Source organism: Coregonus lavaretus (genome assembly GCF_964263955.1).
Source record: "Coregonus lavaretus genome assembly, chromosome: 6".
NCBI lineage: Eukaryota > Metazoa > Chordata > Actinopteri > Salmoniformes > Salmonidae > Coregonus > Coregonus lavaretus.
This window is the reverse complement of record NC_139993.1, coordinates 47,121,030-47,146,409: the sequence shown is the minus strand read 5'-3', so window position 1 is coordinate 47,146,409 and position 25,380 is coordinate 47,121,030. Positions and strand designations below refer to the sequence as shown.

At 42.8% G+C, this 25,380-nt stretch overlaps 1 protein-coding gene across 1 annotated transcript; it reads left to right on the top strand.

Annotated features, from left to right (window-relative positions):
- Nucleotides 1–2,131: 2,131 nt before the first annotated feature.
- Nucleotides 2,132–23,884, top strand: LOC311131057 (circadian locomoter output cycles protein kaput-like; the record flags this gene model as incomplete). Its single annotated transcript, XM_084163876.1, has 20 exons — nt 2,132–2,136; nt 2,252–2,353; nt 14,507–14,569; nt 14,699–14,847; nt 14,973–15,064; nt 15,161–15,250; nt 15,364–15,484; nt 15,674–15,787; nt 15,937–16,055; nt 16,225–16,307; nt 20,631–20,737; nt 20,869–21,016; nt 21,195–21,276; nt 21,633–21,786; nt 21,897–21,991; nt 22,086–22,229; nt 22,345–22,503; nt 22,705–23,123; nt 23,288–23,534; nt 23,630–23,884. The coding sequence occupies 20 exons, from the start codon at nt 2,132–2,134 to the stop codon at nt 23,882–23,884; spliced, it is 2,748 nt and encodes a 915-aa protein (XP_084020002.1).
- Between the last annotated feature and the right edge of the window lie 1,496 nt (nt 23,885–25,380).

Here is a 25,380-nt window from a genome sequence, read left to right as displayed (position 1 = left end):
TGATTCAGTCAGCTCGTTAAAGAACAGTGATGAATGAAACAGTGCTCTCTGCTTTGATCTGTTTACCCCTCCAAAAGCTGTAGGTGAGATGAGACACCACTCACTTGTTGTGACCCATATTCACCTTATGTAGCCCTGCCCACTTGACCCGAGCCATTTCGAATGCGTTTGTCTTTCAACTTCCTGCGCATTGACACACAAGCAAAACCATTGTGAAATTTGTCAAAACTATTAAAGAATGTTCACAGAATTTGAAATATGTTAATTATAATCTGTTGAGGAAAACGTATGAAAACATTTAAATGTTAGCATAATAATTGTTTCAATCAAAGATCAATGCTTGAATGGACAATGTTGACACAGAATATCAATGACAAAAGACAAACGGTGCCGAAATGTTTTATGTAGGTAACATTAGGATATGTTTAATCTGTTATGCCTCAAAGCTAACTAGCTAACCTGCAATGTTAACTCTATGGGAATGCTAATGTCGGCTTCCGAGTGCTTATACTACGAAAACGCACGTTTTTTCTATATTTTTCCCCACCACGAAATGACCATATCTTTTAAATTCTGTGCACTTTATTTATAGCCTGATGACTCGCACTAAATTATTCCGCTGCTCTGTCGTTCGATACATACTTGAGTCTGAGACGGCCATCATTTAAGTCGTTTGTGGTGACGAGGGGAGTCAACAGTGATTCTGAGTGTCTCAGACGTGATAGGTCCTCTGAGTATCAAAGTATCAAAGCCAATGACCAATTTTCAAATCGCTGCTTTACCCACATGTTCTGACTCTGGCCCAACCCATCGGTTTCTGGACCAATCAGATGGCGACCTTGTTGCCAGATTACATAAGGTGGCTAGAAACGCTGCTGCTGCTGTTACATACATGGTCACGTTGACAATTCATTAAACCTGTAACCTTATGTTATCGACAGAGACCCTCACATTGTATGTTATGGACAGAACCTTCATTCTCTGTGTTATGTGATGTGTTTGTGTGTGAGAGCCTGTGTGTCGTGCTGCCTGTGCAGGTCAAATGTATCTGTCACGTGCAGAGAGCAGAAAAATGGGCAGAGTTGAAAGTCAATGGGCCATGATAATGGCACCTCCCCCTTCCATTTAGGCACTTGGGGTCACACTTTATTTGGGTAGTCCATCTGTAGATGCTCTACAGATGCCACAGCACTCCCCTCATTCACCTAGACACTCCGCCACAGCCACCACACCCCAATGTCTGTCTCTGTGTCTTGGTCTCTCTCGGTCGCTCTCTTTCTCTCCTCAAAATATGTTCATAGTTTAACATTTTGGAAAGGATTCACTTTAACTCTCTAATGGTCTGTTCTATCCAGGCATTGGTCCAGTTTGTGTGAAAGCATTGCAATCTGTTGGGTCAGAATGGGATGAATCATGATACTGGTCATTTTAGGAAAGCTCACTATTAGCGACTTATATTGTTCAGTCGAGCTCCATTGTTGACGTCCTTGCATTGGCACAAGTAGGTATTATTAGGATCGCTAACCAGTTTAGAGAAGGGCCTGTGTCTATACCAGGATTTTGTCATGTCAGTTTGTGTTTTTGGTTGCGTATTTGAGGCTGTGGCTTTTGTGGCCTGTCTGGCTCTTTTGAATCAGCTTTCCCATCATCATGTGTCATCTCTAAGGATATAAGGTTATGTGTGCATCTATATGTAAGGTTATTTGTGTGTCTGTTTCAGGGTTTAAGGATGTGCGTGTTTCAGGGTATATGTCATGTGTTTTCTTATTTTAGATCCCTGAAGAAAAACATATATTTTCTAGTCCAGTGCCATAGCGGCGCCAGACGAACCATGTGATCGGTAAGTGCTCACCTCTGCTCTGTACTAATCAGTTTGATTTACAGCCAGTCCCAGATGGACCCCTAGACCCTACCCCTAGGCAAATAAGAAATATAGCTCCACTTAACCCACTGATATGCTAGTTGGAATTTTCGCCATATAACATTTCTCCAATCATTCATTGCAGATAGACAAGAACCTAGGGTACAGAGGCTATGGTTGATTTGGGATTGAGTAAATAGAACACTCTACAGGTTCACTCATGTAATGTATTCTGTTCCGTAACCAGTTAGAGCATCCGATGTAGCTGTCATGTGGTACGTCCACACCCAAACCCGGCGGAAAGCTCAGCTCAGCAAGGAGCCATTGACAACCGCTGGCCTTTGACACAGGATCCTCCCAGTGACTCTCGTAACTACCCTCCTCCCCTAGGGGGCACACAGACCTCTGCCATCCCCACAGTGCCTCCACACAGGCTGGACCTTCATCCTACACCACACTCTTTATCCTCCCACAGAGTCGGCTAGACAGGAGGTAAGGTTGGGCCGGGTGCTGCTGCCCTTCAGGAATGGAGGCTGTGGGTTATTCTGTGTGATAAACATTATTTTTAGTTTCAGGCCATGTACTGTAATTTCACTGTTAATCTCGCTTTTTCTGACAGGTTCATTCACAAATGTCTACCTCACGATTAAAAGGCCCCTCTCCACAACTGCTACCCTGAACAGGCTACAAGATGACTTCCAGTATAGGCGGGTGAGTCAGTCTACCAATCTCCTCCTACACTTGAGAGAAATGAACTACCGGTCAAAAGTTTTAGAACCTACTCATTCAAGGGTTTTTCTAGATTTTTTAGTATTTTCTACATTGTAGAATAATAGTGAAGACATCAAAACTATGAAATAACACATGGAATCCTGTAGTATCCAAAAATGTGTTCAACAAATAAAAATATTTTATATTTGAGATTCTTCAAATAGCCACCCTTTGCCTTGATGACAGCTTTGCACACTCTTGGCATTCTCTCAACCCGCTTCATGAGGTAGTCACCTGGAATGTATTTGATTTAACAGGTGTGCCTTCTTAAAAGTTAATTTGTGGAATTTATTTCCTTAATGCGTTTGAGCCAATCAGTTGTGTTGTGACAAGGTATACAGAAGATAGCCCTATTTGGTAAAAGACCAAGTCCATGAACAGCTCAAATAAGCAAAGAGAAACGACAGTCCATCATTACTTTAAGACATGAAGGTCAGTCAATATGTAAAAGGTCAAGAACTTTGAACGTTTCTTCAAGCGCAGTTGCAAAAACCATCAAGCGCTATGATGAAACTGGCTCTCATGAGGACCGCCACAGGAAAGGAAGACCCAGAGTTACCTCTACTGCAGAGAATAAGTTAATTAGAGTTACCTGCCTCAGAAATTGCAGCCCAAATAAATGCTTCACAGAGTTCAACTGTTTAGAGGAGATGAAACCACTACTAAAATGACACCAATAAGAAGAGGAGACTTGCTTGGGCCAAGAAACACGAGCAATGGACATTAGACCGGTGGAAATGTGTCCTTTGGTCTGGAGTCCAAATTGGAGATTTTTGGTTCCAACCGCTGTGTCTTTGTGAGAAGCGGTGTGGGTGAACGGATGATCTCTGCATGTGTATTTCCAACCGTAAAGCATGGAGGAGGAGGGTTTATGGTGTGGGGGTGCTTTGCTGGTGACACTGTCTATTATTTATTTAGAATTCAAGGCACACTTAACCAGCATGGCTACCACAGCATTCTGCAGCGATACGCCATCCTATCCGGTTTGGGCTTAGTGGGACTATCATTTGTTTTTCAACAGGACAATGACCCAACACACCTCCAGGCTGTGTAAGGGCTATTTGACCAAGAAGGAGAGTGATGGAGTGCTGCATCAGATGACCTGGCCTCCACAATCCCCCGACCTCAACCAAATTGAGATGGTTTGGGATGAGTCGGACCGCAGAGTGAAGGAAAAGCAGCCAAGAAATGCTCAGCATATGTGGGAACTCCTTCAAGACTGTTGGAAAAGCGTTCCAGGTGAAGCTGGTTGAGAGAATGCCAAGAGTGTGCAAAGCTGTCATTAAGGCAAAGGGTGGCTATTTGAAGAATCTCAAATATAAAATATATTTTGATTTGTTGAACACTTTTTTGGTTACTACATGATTCCATATGTGTTATTTCATAGTTTTGATGTCTTCACTATTATTCTACAATGTAGAAAATAGTAAAAATTAAGAAAAACCCTTGAATGAGTAGGTGTTCTAAAACTTTCGACCGGTAGTGTAGATATCCTACCCTACCTGCTCATCAAACTGGTCACTGAAACGCTATCTGTCAAATCACCTGTGGCTAAAAATCTATAAAATAACATGTTTTTTAAATGTTCTCAATCGGTACTTTACCTTGCCTGCACTCAGGCGCCATGGTGATTTCAAGCAACATTTGGTGGACCTTTTAGGTGTGTGTGACTGTCCTGTGTGTGGGTGGACTCAGTGTCTCTAGACCTGTTTTAACTGGCTGGGGTAGCTGAGTGACAGCAGGAATGTCCCACCAGCACGGGATCTCCCGCCTTAATCCCAGGATTAGCATGCCACTCAGCCCTGCTCCATTTTGAGTGGGTGGTGTTTTTACACTTCCCCTGGTGTGTGTGTGTGCCGTCTCATGTGACAGAGGGGCCCGGGCTGGGGCTTCTGTCGGCACCACTGAACTCCCCCGCTACTGTCATTAGAGCTGGGGAGGCGGGGGTGCGGTGGGGGGTCAGTAGAGAGTATGGAACATGACCTCATGCTGAAGGAGGGGCTTAATTTTGCCAATCAAAAGCAAATGGTTTCCTAGAAGGAGAAGTTGGGTTCCTAGAAGTACCCTGCTGAGTTTATGGCTGTTGTTCACTATGGAGTATATCCTCAGTCTCTCCTGGCAGGGATATACTATACCTTGCCAGGTCATCATTTTAAATAAGCAGTTGTTCTTAATGGACTTGCCTGGTTAACTCTCTACACTCATACCCATATACAGGTTCAAATAGCAGATTTGGACGCTGATATTCGCCTAAATTGGAATGCAGTGGCTGTACAGAAACATGCTATGCATGACATCAGCTCAAGGGTTCTGAACACTGACAGCGGTTCTGAACGTGAACACTGCATGTGACAAGAAGTTGCCCCATCTTTTTTTTTGTCTGAGTGAGGGAAATGCTGTAAATTAAGAGGACTCAATGTAATTTGAAAGATGAGACATTAAGGATTATAATAAATACCACTTTGATGTCATACAAGCAAGCCAAACACCTGTTAGTCCAAATCTGCACTTCACATTTCCATGCCATAAAACTCATTTCATATACAGTGTCAACGTTTATGATCACTATGCTTGATGTACAGTTACAAGATGACATGGTGTCATACCCTGGGTTGTTCTGAACAGAATGAGCCTATGTCTGTGGTATTGTGAAGAAATTTGGTGGGGAACACGCATCTGAATGCACTCGTGACTCTTTTCTATGTGAAAGCCTAACACTGTAAGATCGTATTTTGCAACTTAGCTAGCCATGTTGGCAATAGAACATGCTTTCAAATTATGCCCACCTGACCAGATTGTGATTTATAATGGACCGTTTTTGGAATGTGTAAACAACAACAGTAATTGTGTGATGGCGGCGATGCTGGGCTGTGTTCCAAAGAAAACAACTACAAGTCTGCTTGCTCTAGTTCCTCAACAGCACAGCTGAGAGCTCAAAATAGTACCTTATAGTTGAAGACTCTTCTTTGAGCCATAAAAGTGCATTGAAATGATGTAGGAACAGTGCACACTTTGAAGAGGTACAGTGCCTTCAGAAAGTATTCACACCCCTCAACTTTTTCCACATTTGTGTTAAGAAGTGGGATTAAAATTGATTTAATTGTCATTTTTGGTAACGATCTACACAAAATACTCTAATGTCAATGTGTAAGAAAAATTCTAACATTTATAAAAAATAAAATAAAAAATATCTTGAGAGAATACAGTTGAAGTCAGAAGTTTACATACACTTAGGTTGGAGTCATTAAAACTCGTTTTTCAACCACTCCACACATTTCTTGTTAGCAAACTATAGTTTTGGCAAGTCGGTTAGGACATCTACTTTGTGCATGACACAAGTAATTTTTCCAACAATTGTTTACAGACAGATTATTTCACTTATAATTCACTGTATCACAATTCCAGTGGGTCAGAAGTTCACATACACTAAGTTGACTGTGCCTTTAAACAGCTTGGAAAATTCCAGAAAATGATGTCATGGCTTTAGAAGCTTCTGATAGGCTAATTGACATCATTTGAGTCAATTGGAGGTGTACCTGTGGATGTATTTCAAGGCCTACCTTCAAACTCAGTGCATCTTTGCTTGACATCATGGGAAAATCAAAAGAAATCAGCCAAGACCTCAGAAAAAAATTTGTAGACCTCCACAAGTCTGGTTCATCCTTGAGAGCGATTTCCAAACGCCTGAAGGTACCACGTTCGTCTGTACAAACAATAGTATGCAAGTATAAACACGCAGTCATCATACCGCTCAGGAAGGAGACGCGTTCTGTCTCCTAGAGATGAACGTACTTTGGTGCAAAAAGTGCAAATCAATCCCAGAACAACAGCAAAGGACCTTGTGAAGATGCTGGAGGAAACAGGTACAAAAGTATCTATATCCACAGTAAAACTAGTCCTATATCGACATGACCTGAAAGGCCGCTCAGCAAGGAAGAAGCCACTGCTCCAAAACCGCCATAAAAAAGCCAGACTACGGTTTGCAACTGCACATGGGGACAAAGATCGTACTTTTTGGAGAAATGTCCTCTGGTCTGATGAAACAAAAATAGAACTGTTTGGCCATAATGACCATCGTTATGTTTGGAGGAAAAAGGGGGGTACTTGCAAGCCGAAGAACACCATCCCAACCGTGAAGCACGGGGTGACAGCATCATGCTGTGGTGGTGCTTTGCTGCAGTAGGGACTGGTGCACTTCATAAAATAGATGGCATCATGAGGAAGGAAAATTATGTGGATATATTGAAGCAACATCTCAAGACATCAGTCAGGAAGTTAAAGCTTGGTCGCAAATGGGTCTTCCAAATGGACAATGACCCCAAGCATACTTCCAAAGTTGTGGCAAAATGGCTTGTGGAAGGCTACCCGAAACATTTGACCCAAGTTAAACAATTTAAAGGCAATACTACCAAATACTAATTGAGTGTATGTAAACTTCTGACCCACTGGGAATGTGATGAAAGAAATAAAAGCTGAAATAAATCATTCTCAACATTTTTACTACGATTAAATGTCAGGAATTGTGGAAAAACTGAGTTTAAATGTATTTGGCTAAGGTGTATGTAAACTTCCGACTTCAACTGTACATGTTAGAAACACCTTTGGCAGCGATTACAGCTGTGAATCTTTTTGGGTAAGTGTTTAAATGCTTTGCACACCTGGGTTGTACAATATTTGCCCATTTATTCGTTAAATAATTATTCAAGCTCTGTCAAGTTGGTTGTTGGAAATGGCGTTCTAGCAATGTCTTGCCATCGATTTTTAAGCTGATTTTTAAGTCAAAACTGTAACTAGGCCACTCAGGAACATTCAATGTCGTCTTGGTAAGCAACTCCAGTGTAGATTTGGCCTTGTTTTAGGTTATTGTCCTGCTGAAAGGTGAATTTGTCTCCCAGTGTCTGTTGGAAAGAAGACTGAACCAGGTTTTCCTGACTGTGCTTAGCTGTATTCCGTTACTTTTTATCCTACAAAACTCCCTTTCCGATGACAAGCATACCCATAACATTTTTAAATTTTAGTCGTTTAGCAGACGCTCTTATCCAGAGCGACTTACAGTTTAGTGAGTGCATACATTTTTCATACTTTTTTCATATGATGCAGCCACCACCATGCTTGAAGATATGAAGAATGGTACTCAGTTTTGTGTTGTTGGATTTGCCCTAAACATAACGCTTTGTATTCAGGACAAAAAGTGCCTTGTTGCAAACAGGATGCATGTTTTGGAATATTTTTATTCTGTACAGGCTTCCTTTTCACTCTGTCATATTTAGGTTAGTACTGTGGAGTAACTACAATGTTGTTGAGCCATCCTCATTCATTTTTTTTATATCACAAACATTAAACTCTGTTTTAAAATCATCATTGGCCTCATGGTGAAATCCCTGAGCTGTTTCCTTCCTCTCCGGCAACTGAGGTAGGAAGGACGTCTGTATCTTTGTAGTGACTGGGTGTATTGATACACCATCCAAAGTCTAATTAATAACTTTACCATGCTCAAAGGGATATTCAGTGTCTGCTTTTTTTAAATTTTTTAGACATCTACCAATCGGTGCCCTTCTTTGTGAGGCATTGAAAAACCTCCCTGGTCTTTGTGGTTCTATCTGTGCTTGAAATTCACTTCTCGATTTTGAGGGACCTTACAGATAATTGTATGTTCGGGGTACAGAGATGGGCTAGTCATTCAAAAATCATGTTAACCACTATTATTAACACAGAATGAGTCCATGCAACTTATGTGATTTGTTAAGCACATTTTCACTCCTGAGCATTTCATTTTACATACATTTTGAAAATGTTCTACCAAAAAATTCCACTTCACATTATGGGGTTATTGTGTGTAGATCAGAGACACAAAATCTAAATTTGATCAATTTTAAATTCAAGTTGTAACACAACAAAATGTCGAAAAAGTACTGGGATGTGAATATTTTCTGGAGGCACTGTATGTAGCCACTTGTAGACACCAGTTAGACCTCTCTCAAACCCCTTTTTTTGTTGTTGTCTCAAACCCCATTTTTTTGTCTTATGTTGCACCTACCCCAAATTTGCCATGCATATTCTTATGTTACTGAATGTATCCAGAGTATTTTCAGATTTCGTTATTAACAAATGCAGCGAAAAGTACACAATGTGAAATGCACAGATAATCAACAGTGTATCGTTTGGATTCAGTCTTGTCAGATGAAAGCTGTGTTCGAATACTTTAGACTAACCGTACTATTTGTGACGTAAATTGAGTGTATAGTATGCTTATTGGTCATAGTATGGATATAGGTAGTATGCCAAAAGTTCACGGATGTCGTAATACATTCGTCAAAATACGAAGGATACAAGCAGTGGACACTTTCCGTACTTTTAGGGCCCATAATGCAATTCTTCAGGAAATGGGCGTGGCCTCACAACGTTTTCAGATTTGAAGAAAATGGCGGAAAATATGCAGCAACGAGAGTCGATACAAATTCATTGCTTTAACTAATTATGACAAATGTTAAGAAAATGTTGAACAATGTAATAAAGAAATGACTTTTCAACTGATAGCGAGCTGGACAGAGTGAAGATACTATAAATGTAGGTCCATTATTATTTCTACACAGTTTCGATTTGTTTTTTGTTATTTCAATGTCGATTTGAGATTTTTTTTCAGGGGAAAACGAACAAAAACTAAACAAATCGAAACTGGACCCGCAGGCCAGATTGAATGGGCCTTGAGTTTGACACGTAGTTTAAGGTATGTTGACGGTGGTTGTGTAAATATGTTTTGTGTGAGCAGGGCCTCTTGCTCATTGTCCATTGGTTTCAGAGGAGAATAGTGTTTTGTTGCCACATCCATAGAGCCCTCAGGTCATCTGGAGCTCCGCCTCCTGTAAATCAGAGGTTAGACCTGCCGAACACTATTACCACCATCTTAAATACACAATCCTCAGGTTTTACATCTTATTAAAACACGCCAGCTTTAGGTGGCCTGATCTAATTGTGTGCCATGGGTGGAATTTCATTTGGTCATGTGGTGTCTTTATGGACATGTTGTTGTTAATGCTCTGATCGCCAGCAAGGGGAATGTAATAAGAAAGTTATTATTTCCATCCATATCAGTTCACATTTCTCCCGAGTCCCATTCATTCTCATATGAGAGCAAACACCATTAGGGTTAATGATAAACCAGAGCTTGACTGTACTTATCTGTCTTTGGCTGTGTGTGGGATGTACTATAGAGCTGGGACGATAAACCGAAAATTACCAACACCGACCTTGTCCTCTTACCGGAGCATTTTGCTTAGGTCGGTCATTTTCTGTGATTTTTCTACACAACGTTCCTGCACATTTTTTTGTTCTAAAACCATTATTTGGCCAACAGTAATAGCCTATGCATTATGTTGATTCCTGCAATGAAACTATCTGCCTGTTTCGCTGTCGGCTGCTGTGTGAGCGAGCCACTCGCTCCCTCTCCCCACTGTGCGCACAGAGGGAGGGAGAGATGCTTTCTAAAAAGCACAAGCATATGACCATTGCTCCAAATGCAATTGCGGGACAGACTGTTTTCAAAGCAACTACTGTTTATTTCTCAAATCTTAATATTGAGTTCATGCCACCACTTTACAACCTGAGGTTGGTTTTGATGTGCGGAATGCGCCATTTGCGCTGAATAGGCTTACATCAACTGGCCTAGTACTGAAAAGTTTTGTTGGACATTACATTTACTGATAGCCATATAGGCTAATTGATTAATCTATCTAGCAACAAGAACATATTTAGAGTTAGCAATCTAGCTAAGTGTTTTGAGTTCCCACTTCCTCCAGTGGTGAATAATATCGCCTAGAACAGGGGTGTCAAACTCATTCCATGGAGGGCCTAATGTCTGCAGGTTTTTGTTTTTTCCTTTCAATTAAGCCCTACACAACCAGGTGTGGGGAGTTCCTTAGTAATTAGTTACCTTAATTCATCAATCGAGTACAAGGGAGGAGCGAAAACCTGCAGACATCTCTGCCCTCCATGGAATAAATTTGAAGCCTAGGCCAATAGGCATCTGCACAAAGATGTCGGCAAATTCATCTCTGAAGAGCCCAAAATAAATCTGATCATTCTGGATCCTATTTTAAAATATCAATAATGCATTCCCTGGATATGTTAGATGCAATAACTTACTTTTTCTATCATAGGCTATACCATCTGTTGTCTTACTTGGCACAACAACTTCAAAAAAACTGCCACTAATGGAAAGTAGGCCTAACTGTCCATTTAAAAAAATATATATATTGTTGTATTTATCACTATCAAGTAAAATAGTTACATTTATCATGATAGGACTTTTTGTCCATATCGCCCAGCACATGGTTGTAAAATGCTTGTCTACTCTTCATTACTGTATTTGTTGTTTGCTATTAAACTATTGAGTTTCTACATTGTTGATTTTTAATGGGGTCGTCTAAAAATAGCATTGGTGAGTGTAATTGAAGCTGATTTGTTCGAAGCACCCCGGGGTAAAAAAACAACACACGCACCACATTATTCTCATACTCACACAGAAACGCATGAAGGCAAATATGGGCACAAGATGCGCGCATACGTCATTCAACAGAATGTCACGGGCTCAGATCAGCACTCATATGCATTAGCATGATTCCCCCCCCCCCACCACTCCAAGGACTCTTGGTTAGTGGTTCATGAATTATTGTTCAATGAGAAGTGTGCAGTGAAAATAGACCTTGGAGGGAGCAACCTTGAGGGACTCTTATTTGAGTCAGAAAAGGATGTTCATATGATAGGGAAGATATACAAAACCTTGCAGAGAGCATATCCAACAGACAATCTCTTAGAAAAAAGAAAACTATTGGAACCAAGACTTAAAAATAACTGATGTTGGCACAAGATGGAGGGAATGTTGGAGCATAACTAACGAAATTACAGTTAATGAAAATGTACGCTTAATCCAGTATAAACTATAATGTATAGCATTTATTATACAAGAGACAAAATGCACAAATTCTACAGCACAACGGCAGTCATGTCTTAAGTGTAAAACGAATAATGACTCAATAATCCATGCTTTCTGGGAATGCTATAAAGTCTGTAAATTGTGGGCAGAGCTAGAAAGTTGGCTGTCAGAAGTATTACAATGTAAACTTACTTTTAATCAGTCTGTCTGCATATTTTAAGACATGGCATATGGGTGTGTAGTCAGTACTTGACTTGGGCCGGAGCTGTCCGGAACGCCATACAGGCACTTCTAATTTTTGGGGAATTGCGCCTCGGCTCCACTATAAAAACAAAGTAGCCTTTCGCTGGCCCAGATTCACACACCCTGTCAAAAAAGGTTGATCAAAGCAGAATGAAGGCGGGATCTTCATTGAATAGCAATGGAGAGTGGGCATTCATTTCCTGACTACTCATTATTCAAGTTTATTTGCCACTAGTCTGTGAATCTTTGAGTGACAGTAGGCTGTTCAAGATTGCACTGATTGAAAATGTGCCAGCCTGAATGGCATGATGCTCTGTTCCAAGTTGTCAAATGAGGGTTTGTACGGTCAGGAAAAGTAATGTAAATTCGTTTCATAATTTTTGTTAATGTAATTAATGAAAGCACACTTTTAAATATGATCAATCAATAAAAAATAAAAAATAATGACATACTTAACTATACTGAACAAAAATATAAACGCAACATGCAACAATTTCAAAGATTTTACTAAGTTAGAGTTCATATAAGGAAATCAGTCAATTTAAATAAATTCATTAGGCTGCACTTGAAGAAACCTTAAAAGTTCTTGAAATGTTCCGTATTGACTGACCTTCATGTCTTAAAGTAATGATGGACTGTCGTTTCTCTTTGCATATTTGAGCTGTTCTTGCCATAATATGGACTTGGTCTTTTACCAAATAGGGCTATCTTCTGTATACCCCCCCCTACCCTGTCAATACACAACTGATTGGCTCAAACGCATTAAAGAAGGAAATAAATTCCACAAATTACATTAAAAGAAGGCACACCTGTTAATTGAAATCCATTCCGGGTGACTACCTCATGAAGCTGATTGAGAGAATGCCAAGAGTGTGCAAAGCTGTCATCAAGGCAAAGGGTGGCTATTTGAAGAATCTGAAATATAACATATTTTGATTTGTTTAACACTTTTTTGGGGGGGTTACTACATGATTATATGTGATATTTCATAGTGTTGATGTCTTCACTATTATTCTACAATGTAAAATTGTAAAAATAAAGAAAAACCCTTGAATGAGTAGGTGTTGTAAAACTTTTGACTGGTGGTGTACTTTTTCATGTAGGCTATAATAAGTCATGAAAATGTGGTTAAGTACAGTTTAAGTCGTAAGTTTACATACACCTTAGCCAAATACATTTAAACTCAGTTTTTCACAATTCCTGACATTTAATCCTAGTAAAAATTCCCTGTCTTAGGTCAGTTAGGATCACCACTTTATTTTAAGAATGTGAAATGTCAGAATAATTGTAGAGAGAATTATTTATTTCAGCTTCCCAGTGGGTCAGAAGTTTACATACACTCAATTAGTATTTGGTAGCATTGCCTTTAAATTGTTTAACTTGGGTCAAATGTTTCAGGTAGCCTTCCACAAGCTTCCCACAATAAGTTGGTTGAATTTTGGCTCATTCCTCCTGACAGAGCTGGTGTAACTGAGTCGGGTTTGTAGGCCTCCTTGCTCGCACACGCTTTTTCAGTTCTGCCCACAAATGTTCTATAGGATTGAGGTCAGGGCTTTGTGATAGCCACTCCAATACCTTGACTTTGTTGTCCTTAAGCCATTTTGCCACAATTTAGTTTACATACACTCAATTAGTATTTGGTAGTATTGCCTTTAAATTGTTTAACTTGGGTCAAATGTTTCGGGTAGCCTTCCACAAGCCATTTTGCCACAACTTTGGAAGTATGCTTGGGGTCATTGTCCATTTGGAAGACCCATTTGCGACCAAGCTTTAACTTCCTGACCGATGTCTTGAGATGTTGCTTCAATATATCCACATCATTTTAATTCCTCATGATGCCATCTATTTTGTGAAGTGCACCAGTCCCTCCTGCAGCAAAGCACCCCCACAGCATGATGCTGCCACCCCCGTGCTTCACGGTTGGGATGGTGTTCTTCGGCTAGCAAGCTACCCCCTTTTTCCTCCAAACATAACGATGGTCATTATGGCCAAACAGTTCTATTTTTGTTTAATCAGACCAGAGGATATTTCTCAAAAAAGTACGATATTTGTCCCCATGTGCAGTTGCAAACCGTAGTCTTGCTTTTTTATGGCGGTTTTGGAGCAGTGGCTTCTCCTTGCTGAGCGGCCTTTCAGGTTATGTCGATATAGGACTCATTTTACTGTGGATATAGATACTTTTGTACCTGTTTCCTCCAGCATCTTCACAAGGTCCTTTGCTGTTGTTTTGGGATTGATTTGCGCTTTTCGCACCAAAGTACATTCATCTCTAGGAGACAGAACGCGTCTCCTTCCTGAGCGGTATGACAGCTGCGTGGTCCCATGGTGTTTATACTTGCGTACTATTGTTTGTACAGATGAACGTGGTACCTTCAGGCGTTTGGAAATTGCTAACTGACCTAAGTCAGGAATTGTGAAAAACAGAGTTTAAATGTATTTGAAAAGGGTGTATGTAAACTTCTGACTTCAACTGTACATGTTAGTGTCGTCAGTCCTGGTCCGCTGAGTAAGCAAAAGGTTCTCCCTTCCAAAACAAATTAGTTGCATTCCTGGCCGTTTTGCCTCAATACCAGCTGAGTCACAGAGCACGGGGCTCTGTCTAAATTTAGCCTATGCCTGGGCTGGGGTAGCAGTCTGGCCAACTCTATCTGCACCTCTTATGTTTTGGCCCGAAATAAATATGGTTGGTTGTTTTGCAGGGATGACGCCAGCAGTATCTTTGATGGGTTATTGGAAGAAGATGAAAAGGACAAAGCAAAACGGTGAGGTCTTTATGAGCTCAAGAACCACATTAAAGACAACTCTGTACAAAGGCTTAGTTGGATCATTGTGTTGTTTTTGTAAGAATCTTAGTATGTGTATTCTTATGTTTCTCATGTCCAACCCTCCAGAGTGTCCCGTAACAAGTCTGAGAAGAAGCGCAGAGACCAGTTCAATGTCCTCATCAAGGAGCTGGGTACCATGCTGCCGGGCAACACCCGGAAGATGGACAAGTCCACCATCTTACAGAAGAGCATCGACTTCCTGCGCAAGCATAAAGGTAATGACCTCTCCTCCTCCTAGCCATTGGACATCAACATGTCTGGAAGAATAGGAACATTTCTGTGTTTTTACCAAGGTGAGTACTTCATGTCAGTTATGCCCTCTTCTCTGTGTCTCTGTCAGAAATAGCTGCGCAGTCGGAGTCGAGTGAGATCCGACAGGACTGGAAACCTCCTTTTCTTAGTAATGAAGAGTTCACACAGCTGATGCTGGAGGTGAGTGGCACTCGTACCTGTTTTCTACATAGTTTACTTTCTCACATTCTATTTTGCAAGTAGATGGTGTTTCAACAACTGTTTTGTATCTGCTAGGCGTTAGACGGCTTCTTCCTAGCAATTATGACAGATGGGAACATAATCTACGTCTCAGAGAGTGTTACATCTCTACTGGAACATCTTCCTGTGAGTATTCACTCAGTACATATATATGAGTTAATGCCTACAATATGTAAGGATGACATCCATGACCAAGGATGACATACATGACTAAAGTTGACATTGTGTGTTTGTTTCAGTCTGACCTGGTGGATCAGAACCTGTTGAACTTCCTGCCCCTGGTGGAACATTCAGACGTGTATAAAGCCCTGTCGTCTCACATACTGGAGGGAGAGACGCTAACGCCCGAGTATCTCAAGAGTAAGTACTGGAGCTGTTTCAGTATTGCCTAGTAGTTTCTATAATTTCCATGGTCTAAATGGCCTATGTCAAGTTTATTTGGCCACAGCATGCCATGAGCAGATGATTTGTTTCAGAACTAGATTAGTTTATTTAAACCAAGTCTATCAAATTGTACTCTGCTTTATTGTATGATTCATTTGTTTTCAGCAAAAAACCAGTTAGAATTCTGTTGCCACATGCTCCGAGGGACGATCGACCCCAAAGAGCCTCCTGTGTATGAGTATGTTAAGTTCATCGGAAACTTCAAGTCCCTGAATAATGGTACATTTTCTTTATATTGATTTAGGGAAAATTAGGCTTTGAATGTTGTTCACAAGTAGCTGGTCTGTATTTAGTTTGTGACCATAAATGCACTTAGTCATTTCTGACTTTTGGTCAGTTTAAGTTGTTGTTTTCCCATTCTCCTAAAGTGCCTAACTCGACTCGAAATGGCTTGGAAGGGGTGATCCAGCGGTCACTCCGGCCCGCTTTTGAGGACCGAGTCTGTTTCATAGCAACTGTGAGATTAGCCAAACCACAGTTTATCAAGGTAAGACAATTGGAATTCCAGAGACTTATATATCACAGACTGCATATTTCGGTAGCTAGGTAACCAAGTATGTCTAATGTTGTACTGTAAAGTGTCCTTAGTGTAAGCACTGTAAATGATTTCCTTTGTATGAGATGTAAAATCTCATTTTTTCTCACTCACCCCACAGGAGATGTGCACTGTGGAAGAACCCAATGAAGAATTCACCTCTAGACACAGCTTAGAATGGAAGTTCCTCTTCTTGGACCACAGGTAATGTGTGCTGTCTGGCTGTCTATATCCATTACTGTGTGTGTTTACTTGCCTATGTCGTGTAAGAGAGAGTTAGTCTCTAGCCCCGGCCCGCTAGCACACGCTAGCCGTGGCCTCTTGCTCGCTAGTGCTTTAGCAGCCCCCGAACTACCTCCGAACTATCCTATTGCTGTTCACCGGACCTTATGATAACACAGCTATACAGCTGATGCCTGCTGGACTGTTCCTTTTTACGGTACCGCATCCTGTTTATGTTTAGCCTCAGCCCAAACTGTGTCGTCATTACCAGCTGTTGTCTTAGCTCTCTCAAATTACACCTGTGATTGCTTTATGCCTCTCTCCCATGTCAATATGGTTAGCTTATTGTTGTTTCGGTTATTTCTAATTGTACTATTTCACTGTAGATCCCCCAGCCCAGCTAAACCTGCCTTAGATAGCTCCTTTGTCCCACCCCCCATACACGCGGAGACCGACTCAATTGGTGCCTCCAGTGATGCTATCTCTTTCATTGTTACCCAACGCTTAGGTTTACCTCCACTTTACTCATATCCTTCCATATCCTTGTCTGTACATAATGCCCTGAATCTTTTCTACAACGCCCGGAAATCTGCCCCCTTTATACTATGTACCCAACGCACTAGAAGACCAGTTCTTAAAGCCTTTAGCCGTATCCTTATTCTAGTCCTCCTCTGTTCCTCTGGTGATGTAGAGGCTAACCCAGGCCCTGCAGCCCTCAGTATCACTCCTACTCCCCAGGCGCTATCATTTGTTGACTTCTGTAATCGCAAAAGCCTTGGTTTCTTGCATGTTAATATCAGAAGTCTACTTCCTAAGTTTGAGTTATTCACTGCGTTAGCACACTCCGCCAACCCAACAGTGTCTGAATCCTGGCTTAGGAAGGCCACCAAAAATTCTGAAATGTCCATACCCAACTATAACATTTTCCGTCTAGATAGAACTGCCAAAGGGGGTGGAGTTGCAATCTACTGTAGAGATAGCCTGCAGAGCTCTATCATACTATCCAGGTCTGTGCCCAAACAGTTTGAGCTTCTACTTCTAAAAATCCACCTTTCCAGAAATAAGTCTCTCACTGTTGCCGCTTGCTACAGACCCCCCTCAGCCCCCAGCTGTGCCCTGGACACCATATGTGAATTGATTGCCCCCCATTTATTCTCAGAGTTGGTACTGCTTGGTGACCTAAATTGGGATATGCTTAACACCCCGGCCATCCTACAATCCAAACTAGATGCCCTCAATCTCACACAAATTATCAACGAACCTACCAGGTACAACCCTAAATCCGTAAACATGGGTACCCTCATAGATATCATCCTGACTAACTTACCCTCTAAATACACCTCCGCTGTCTTCAACCAGGATCTCAGCGATCACTGCCTTATTGCCTGCGTCCGTAACGGGTCCGCGGTCAAACGACCACCCCTCATCACTGTCAAACGCTCCCTAAAACACTTTAGCGAGCAGGCCTTCCTAATTGACCTGGCCCAGGTATCCTGGATGGATATAGATCTCATTCCGTCAGTAGAGGATGCCTGGTTGTTCTTTAAAAGTAATTTCCTCTCAATCTTAAATAAACATGCCCCATTCAAAAAATACAGAACTAAGAACAGATATAGCCCCTGGTTCTCCTCAGACTTCACTGCCCTTGACCAGCACAAAAACATCCTGTGGCGTACTGCATTAGCATCAAATAGCCCCCGCGATATGCAACTTTTCAGGGAAGTTAGGAACCAATATACACAAGCAGTCAGGAAAGCAAAGGCTAACTTTTTCAAACAGAAATTTGCATCCTGTAGCACTAACTCCAAAAAGTTTTGTGACACTGTAAACACTTCCTCCCAGCTGCCCACTGCACTGAGGCTAGGAAACACTATCACCACCGATAAATCTACAATAATCGAGAATTTCAACAAGCATTTTGCTACGGCTGGCCATGCTTTCCACCTGGCTACCACTACCCCGGCCACCAACTCTGCACCCTCCGCTGCAACTTGCCCATGCCCCCCCCCCCGCTTCTCCTTCACACAAATTCAGACAGCTGATGTTCTGAAAGAGCTGCAAAATCTGGACCCCTACAAATCAGCTGGGCTAGACAATCTGGACCCTTTCTTTCTAAAACTAGCCGCCGAAATTGTCGCAACCCCTATTACTAGCCCGTTCAACCTCTCTTTCGTAACGTCTGAGATCCCCAGAGATTGGAAAGCTGCCGCGGTCATCCCCCTCTTCAAAGGGGGTGACACTCTAGATCCAAACTGTTACAGACCTATATCCATCCTGCCCTACCTTTCGAAAGTATTTGAAAGCCAAGTTAACAAACAGATCACCGACCATTTCGAATCCCACCGTACCTTCTCCGCTATGCAATCCGGTTTCCGAGCTGGTCATGGGTGCACTTCAGCCACGCTCAAGGTCCTAAACGATATTTTAACTGCGATCGATAATAGACAGTACTGTGCAGCCGTCTTCATCGACCTGGCCAAGGCTTTCGACTCTGTCAACCACCGCATTCTTATTGGCAGACTAAATAGCCTTGGTTTCTCAAATGACTGCCTCGCCTGGTTCACCAACTACTTCTCAGATAGAGTTCAATGTGTGAAATCGGAGGGCCTGTTGTCTGGACCTCTGGCAGTCTCTATGGGGGTGCCACAGGGTTCAATTCTTGGGCCGACTCTTTTCTCCGTGTATATCAATGATGTCGCTCTTGCTGCTGGTGACTCTCAGATCCACCTCTACCCAGACGACACCATTTTGTATACATCTGGCCCTTCATTGGACACTGTGTTAACAATCCTCCAAACGAGCTTCAATGCCATACAACACTCCTTCAGTAGCCTCCAACTGCTCTTAAACACTAGTAAAACTAAATGCATGCTCTTCAATCGAACGCTGCTGGCACCCGCCCACCCGACTAGAATCACTACTCTCGACGGGTCTGACCTAGAGTATGTGGACAACTACAAATACCTAGGTGTCTGGTTAGACTGTAAACTCTCCTTCCAGACTCACATTAAGAATCTCCAATCCAAAGTTAAATCTAGAATCGGCTTCCTATTTCGCAACAAAGCCTCCTTCACTCATGCTGCCAAACATGCCCTCGTAAAACTGACTATCCTACCGATCCTTGACTTCGGCGATGTCATTTACAAAATAGCCTCCAACACTCTACTCAGCAAATTGGATGTAGTCTATCACAGTGCCATCCGTTTTGTCTCCAAAGCCCCATACACTACCCACCACTGTGACCTGTACGCTCTTGTTGGCTGGTCCTCACTACATGTTCGTCGTCAAACCCACTGGCTCCAGGCCATCTATAAATCACTGCTAGGCAAATCCCAGCCTTATCTTAGCTCATTGGTCACCATAGCAGCACACACCCGTAGTCTGCGCTCCAGCAGGTATATCTCACTGGTCATCCCCAAAGCCAACACCTCCTTTGGCCGCCATTCCTTCCAGTTCTCTGCTGCCAATGACTGGAACGAATTGCAAAAATCTCTGAAGCTGGAGACTCTTATCTCCCTCACTAACTTTAAGCATCAGTTGTCAGAGCACCTTACCGATCACTGCACCTGTACACAGCCCATCTGAAATTAGCCCACCCAACTACCTCATCCCTATATTGTTATTTATTTTGCTCTTTTGCACCCCAGTATCTCTATTTGCACATAATCTCTTGCACATCTAGCATTCCAGTGTTAATACTAATTGTAATTATTTTGCACTATAGCCTATTTATTGCCTTACCTCCATAACTTGCTACATTTGCACACACTGTATATATATTTTCTGTTGTATTTTTTGACTTTATGTTTTTTTTACCCCATATGTAACTCTGTGTTGTTGTTTTTATTGCACTGCTTTGCTTTATCTTGGCCAGGTCGCAGTTGTAAATGAAAACTTGTTCTCAACTGGCTTACCTGGTTAAATAAAGGTGAAAAAAAAAAAAAAAAAAAAAAGAGGCTCAGCACAGCAGTCAGAACACAGTCCCAGTGAGAGTGTGTTTGGTTCAACTCTGTTAGCTGGCTGCTGTGTTCTGTATGTGGGCCAGTCAGTAGGCTTGCTCTCTAGAGGAGACAGCTCTGAGTCTCAACTGTTTGGGAGCAACAGCACTAGATGGAGTACTTACTGTTTCACTGCCACTGAAAACCTCTATTATACGGACCTCTGTAGACACGATGTTCAGAGGGTAATACAATGCTTTGTATGGGTTCTTAATGTGTTATTACTGCTTTACAGGCTGAGAAACTGTATATCATTGTATTTGAATGGGTTATGCTGTCACATTAATAACATTGTTTATCTCCTCAGGGCTCCGCCCATAATAGGTTACCTGCCGTTTGAGGTTCTGGGTACATCTGGGTATGACTACTACCATGTGGATGACCTGGAGACACTGGCCAAATGCCACGAACACTGTGAGTCCGTTTTTTGTCGCATCTGTGTATTTTATATAAGTGCACATTTTATGAGTGTGTTTGTTTTCCTGTCCAATGTACACATCTGTGACATCATCTCTCTCCTCTCTCTCTCTCGCTGTGTTTTGCAGTAATGCAGTATGGGAAGGGGAAATCGTGCTACTACAGGTTTCTCACCAAAGGGCAACAGTGGATCTGGCTCCAGACCCATTACTACATCACCTACCACCAGTGGAATTCCAGGCCCGAGTTCATCGTCTGCACGCACACTGTCGTCAGGTAAAGATCGACCAATCACTAAAAATGATATTCATATGCATATCTTGCAAACAAGTATATGTGTCAGTCATACTACATATAACCAGCATTATTGCATTGATATCCTAAACACTATCACATACACTACCATCAGGCATTGTGTTATGATGTTCAACCCTGTCTCTCTCTTGTGGTGCAGCTATGCTGAGGTGAGGGCTGAACAGCGCAGAGAGCTGGGGATTGTTGAGGAGTCGCCACCAGAGATCTCTGCAGTAGATAAGGTGAGACATTTATCAGACCAATGTGAGAACTTGCTGACCGCTGAACATAAGAAATCACTGAGTCCAGGAATAAAGAGGTGGCTGATTTTGGTTAATGACGTCTTGTTCAGCTTAAGGGATAAGATGTCTCAATGTCTGTGACTCTCACTAGAGTAAGACATGGTTAAGTGCTCAGACAACAAGGATGTTGTAAAACATCTTTGGTGAGCAACAGCGGGGTTACAGGTTTTGAATGCGTCCTTCAATCCCAGTAGTATGATCCTTCTTTTCACCAATCCAACTGTGTTAGATCAGTGATTACCTCATGCAAGGGAGAAAGGAAGGATGTATTTCCAAAGTGTCTCTCCATCTCACAGCAGTCTCAGGACTCTGGTTCTGAGTCTCAACACCAGCTCAACACCTCCAGCCTGAAGGAGGCCCTAGAGCGATTTGACCGCAGCCGCACGCCCTCCGCCTCCTCACGCAGCTCCCACAAGTCCTCGTCCCACACTGCCATCTCCAACCCAGCCTGTAAGCACTGACCACATGACATTACTACATCCATCTTGTCTAATATGGTGTCATCCGTCCTGAGAGCTTCTTTGATCCTAAGAGTAAGGTGTTTGTTTTTTCCTTCTTAGCACCTAAGCTGAAGACAGACAGGGGTACACCAGGATACCAGTCAGTCTCTGCTATTGAGATGACATCACAGCGAAGATCATCCATCAGCAGTCAGGTCAGTGTGGGTTTCTTTCAGCTTGTGGTCACCGCCTCTCTATATTTGATAGTGATTTGGTTCCAAATGTAGTTCCTGTGTTTGTATCCAACAGCAATCGATGAGCTCCCAGCACACCCAGAACACAGGGCAGAACATGGCCCCGTCCATGGTTCCACAACAACAACCACAGCAGCAACAACAACTGCAACAGCCGCAACCACCACCACATCAGCTACAGATCCAGCCCAGTGTCCAGGTGAGAAATCTTCGTCATGACGGTAATTTGGCAGTTTCTTTTGCTAGAGTCAGTGACACATTTTTTTTATTATAATGAGCCGTCCACAAACATCCCATATTTTCAACTTTGTTAGCCCATGGTACAGTTCTCCACCCAGTTGGACGCCATGCAGCACCTGAAGGATCAGCTGGAGCAGAGGACCAGGATGATTGAGGCCAACATCCAGAGGCAGCAGCAGGAGCTCAGGCAGATCCAGGAAGAGCTCAACAAGGTGCAAGGCCATGGCCTACAGGTGAGCACTGCCCCCTACTGTCTGTCTGGGGAACAGCGGTAAAAGGGCCTCTTATGTAGAACTGGGAGAGGGTTTACTGACTGTGTGAGTACTTGAACCAAAAGGTCCGCTCATTTGCGTGGATGCATGTACGTGTCATTATGCCTGTGTTTGTCTATGAAAGGAGATGAGTCTTACTCTGTGGTATTTGCTCTGGTGCAGATGTTCCTTCAGCCGGGTGCAGGTGGGCTGAGCCTGGGCTCTGTGCAGCTGGCCCAGGGGACCACCATGCAGCCAGGGGCTGCTCTCACCATGCAGGGCCAGGTGGTGTCTGCAGGTAGCCTGCAGGGCAGCACTCCGCAGCAGCACTCGGTCCAACAACAACCCCAGCAGCAGGCCCAGCCCCAACAACAGAACCTGCTACGAGACACAAGCTCTGTCCTCTCACAGTCTTCAGTGCGGTCCACTCACTCTCTGCCGCCCCAGCAGAGTGCCCTGCCGGCCTCCCTCTACAACACCATGATGATCTCTCAGCCCAACCAGGCCAATGTGGTCCAGATCGCCACCAGCCTGGCCCAGAACAGCAGCAACAACACGGCTGCCGTGGCAAACTTTGCCCAGGACCGCTCGGGACAGATCAGGTACACGATGCCACCAACAGGGTATGTTCTCCTCTCACTCGGTATGCGCCTCACTCAGCGGCTGATGTTGCTGAGAACTATGCTGATTTGCATACATTTTCGTGTGTTCGTTTTTTAAATCTGTTGCTAATTCATTGCTACCCTCACTCCCTCTTCTCTCTCAGGTTCCCTGCTGGGTCTCAGTTGCTGACAAAGCTGGTGACTGGGCCGATGGCGTGTGGAGCGGTCATGGTCCCAACGACCATGTTCATGGGCCAGGTGGTGACAGCGTTTGCTCCTCAGCAGGGCCAGACTCAGACCATCAGCATCGCCCAGCAGCAGCCTCAGCAGCAGGAGCAGCAGACGCAGGCTCAGTCTCAGGCCGAAGCCACACAGCAAGGGCTGGCCCAGCAACAAACACAGTTCCTCCAGGTGAGGTGACCACCAGAGAGTACCGTCTCTAAAGGTAGATCCAGTACTTGTCCCTATTCTGACCAGCCACGCACCTCTCTGTTCTTCCTCTCTAGGGCCCTCGGCTGCTACATGGAAACCAGTCCACCCAGTTGATCCTGCAGACGGCGTTCCCACTGCAGCAGCAAGGAGCCTTCGCCAGCACGCAACAACAGCAGCTACAACAGCAACATCAGCAGCAGCAGCAACAGCTCCAGCAGCAGCAACAACAACAGCAACAACAGCTCCAACAACAGCAGCAACAGGAGCAGCAGCTGGCCTCTCACAGGGCAGATAGCATGTCAGGCTGCTCCAGCACACAGCCCCAGTAACCCGGCAACATCCAATCAGACATGTGGACTGAACCAAGCCCAGGTCTATTTGTTTGTGTGATGGGGTGAAGAGTTCGGTTGAGAAAGCAGTATTGAGACTATGCCTCTGAGGCCACCCTGCTTCAACTTGGTCTATAGAGTGAGTGATGTATGATGGATGGATGGATGGATGGATCAATAGATGGATCTCTGGCTGCCTGCACTGAACTCATGAGCCACTGGCGCGTCAGAGAGAAAACAATGCTGTGCTCACAGTGAGCACGGGTCACTCTGCTTTATGGCCATACTCAGAACTCTTCCCCCACAGAGACCTCCACTCTGTTGAGGTCCCCTCACCACGGTGACAGGGGCCAGTGCTTGTCCCCTCCCCTACCCTCTTCTTGTGTGTTCAGTGTGTGCTCCCGTCACACTCACAGATTTTATTTATGCAGGGCGATCCAGTCTGGAGCTTCAATCCAGGCTTCAAAGAAGTCCTACAGACAGATGCCTCGTTTTTCTGTATTTGTCATATTATTGTTTTTCATGTCAAAGTAATTATGGGTCAGAAAATATTTTTAAGAATGTCATGTGGATTTAACTTTTATTGTACAGAACAAAAAATATGTAAATATATGGACAAAAAAGAAAAATAACTAATATTTTATATGATGCATGAAATGAAAAGCATAGTCTGTTATTTGTAGCTTTGAATATACCGTTTTTTTCTAGTACTCTATGAAAAAAGGAAACCTAATGGTTGATCTTTTCACAGACTTTCTTCTTCCCAGGGGGTGTGTCTGTTTGGGGGCGTGGGTGTTTGTGTAGTGGACACAGCTGATGCTGCTGGTCGTGTCACAGTTTGTTTCATCCTCTTCCTCACTTTCGTAGTTTTAGGAAAACTCCTCTATTGAGATTAAAAACAGAAATGTTTTAAAGTTACAATATTTTTTTAGAATATATATTGTAGTCCAAAGCGACATGTTGAGGACTAAATAGATACATGCTTTTACTCAGAACAATATTTTAAATAGTAAATAAAGCAAAGACCCAAAGTTGACCAAATAGACTTTAAATGGATCCTATGGAAAGCTTATGAGCTCCTTATTTACTCTGCCATCATGCCTCATAACATTTGTCATAACTATTCATAAGCATTTTTTACTTTTAAAAAGTAATTAGTGTTTATCTTTAGTTTATTTAAATCTGAGGCATTATGACTTTTAAGAGTGGTCTCGTAACGCTCATAGCAATGCATGCAAAGTACCTTTAGGTACAGACTATACTAGTGCTTTACAATACTGTAATTTTTTAGCCCTAAAGGCTTGTGTAGAAAAATGAGTATTCTCATATAAATATATATTCAATTACGTTTTAAATGGTCACAAAAATTACCTTAAACTAAGAAATGCAATTCACACAGTGATATTTCCACCGTTAGAAATCTAGTATCTGTTCTATGAATGAAATGCATCCCCTTATGTTCCTACTTTCTCCTGTCACTTGCAACTACAGCATGT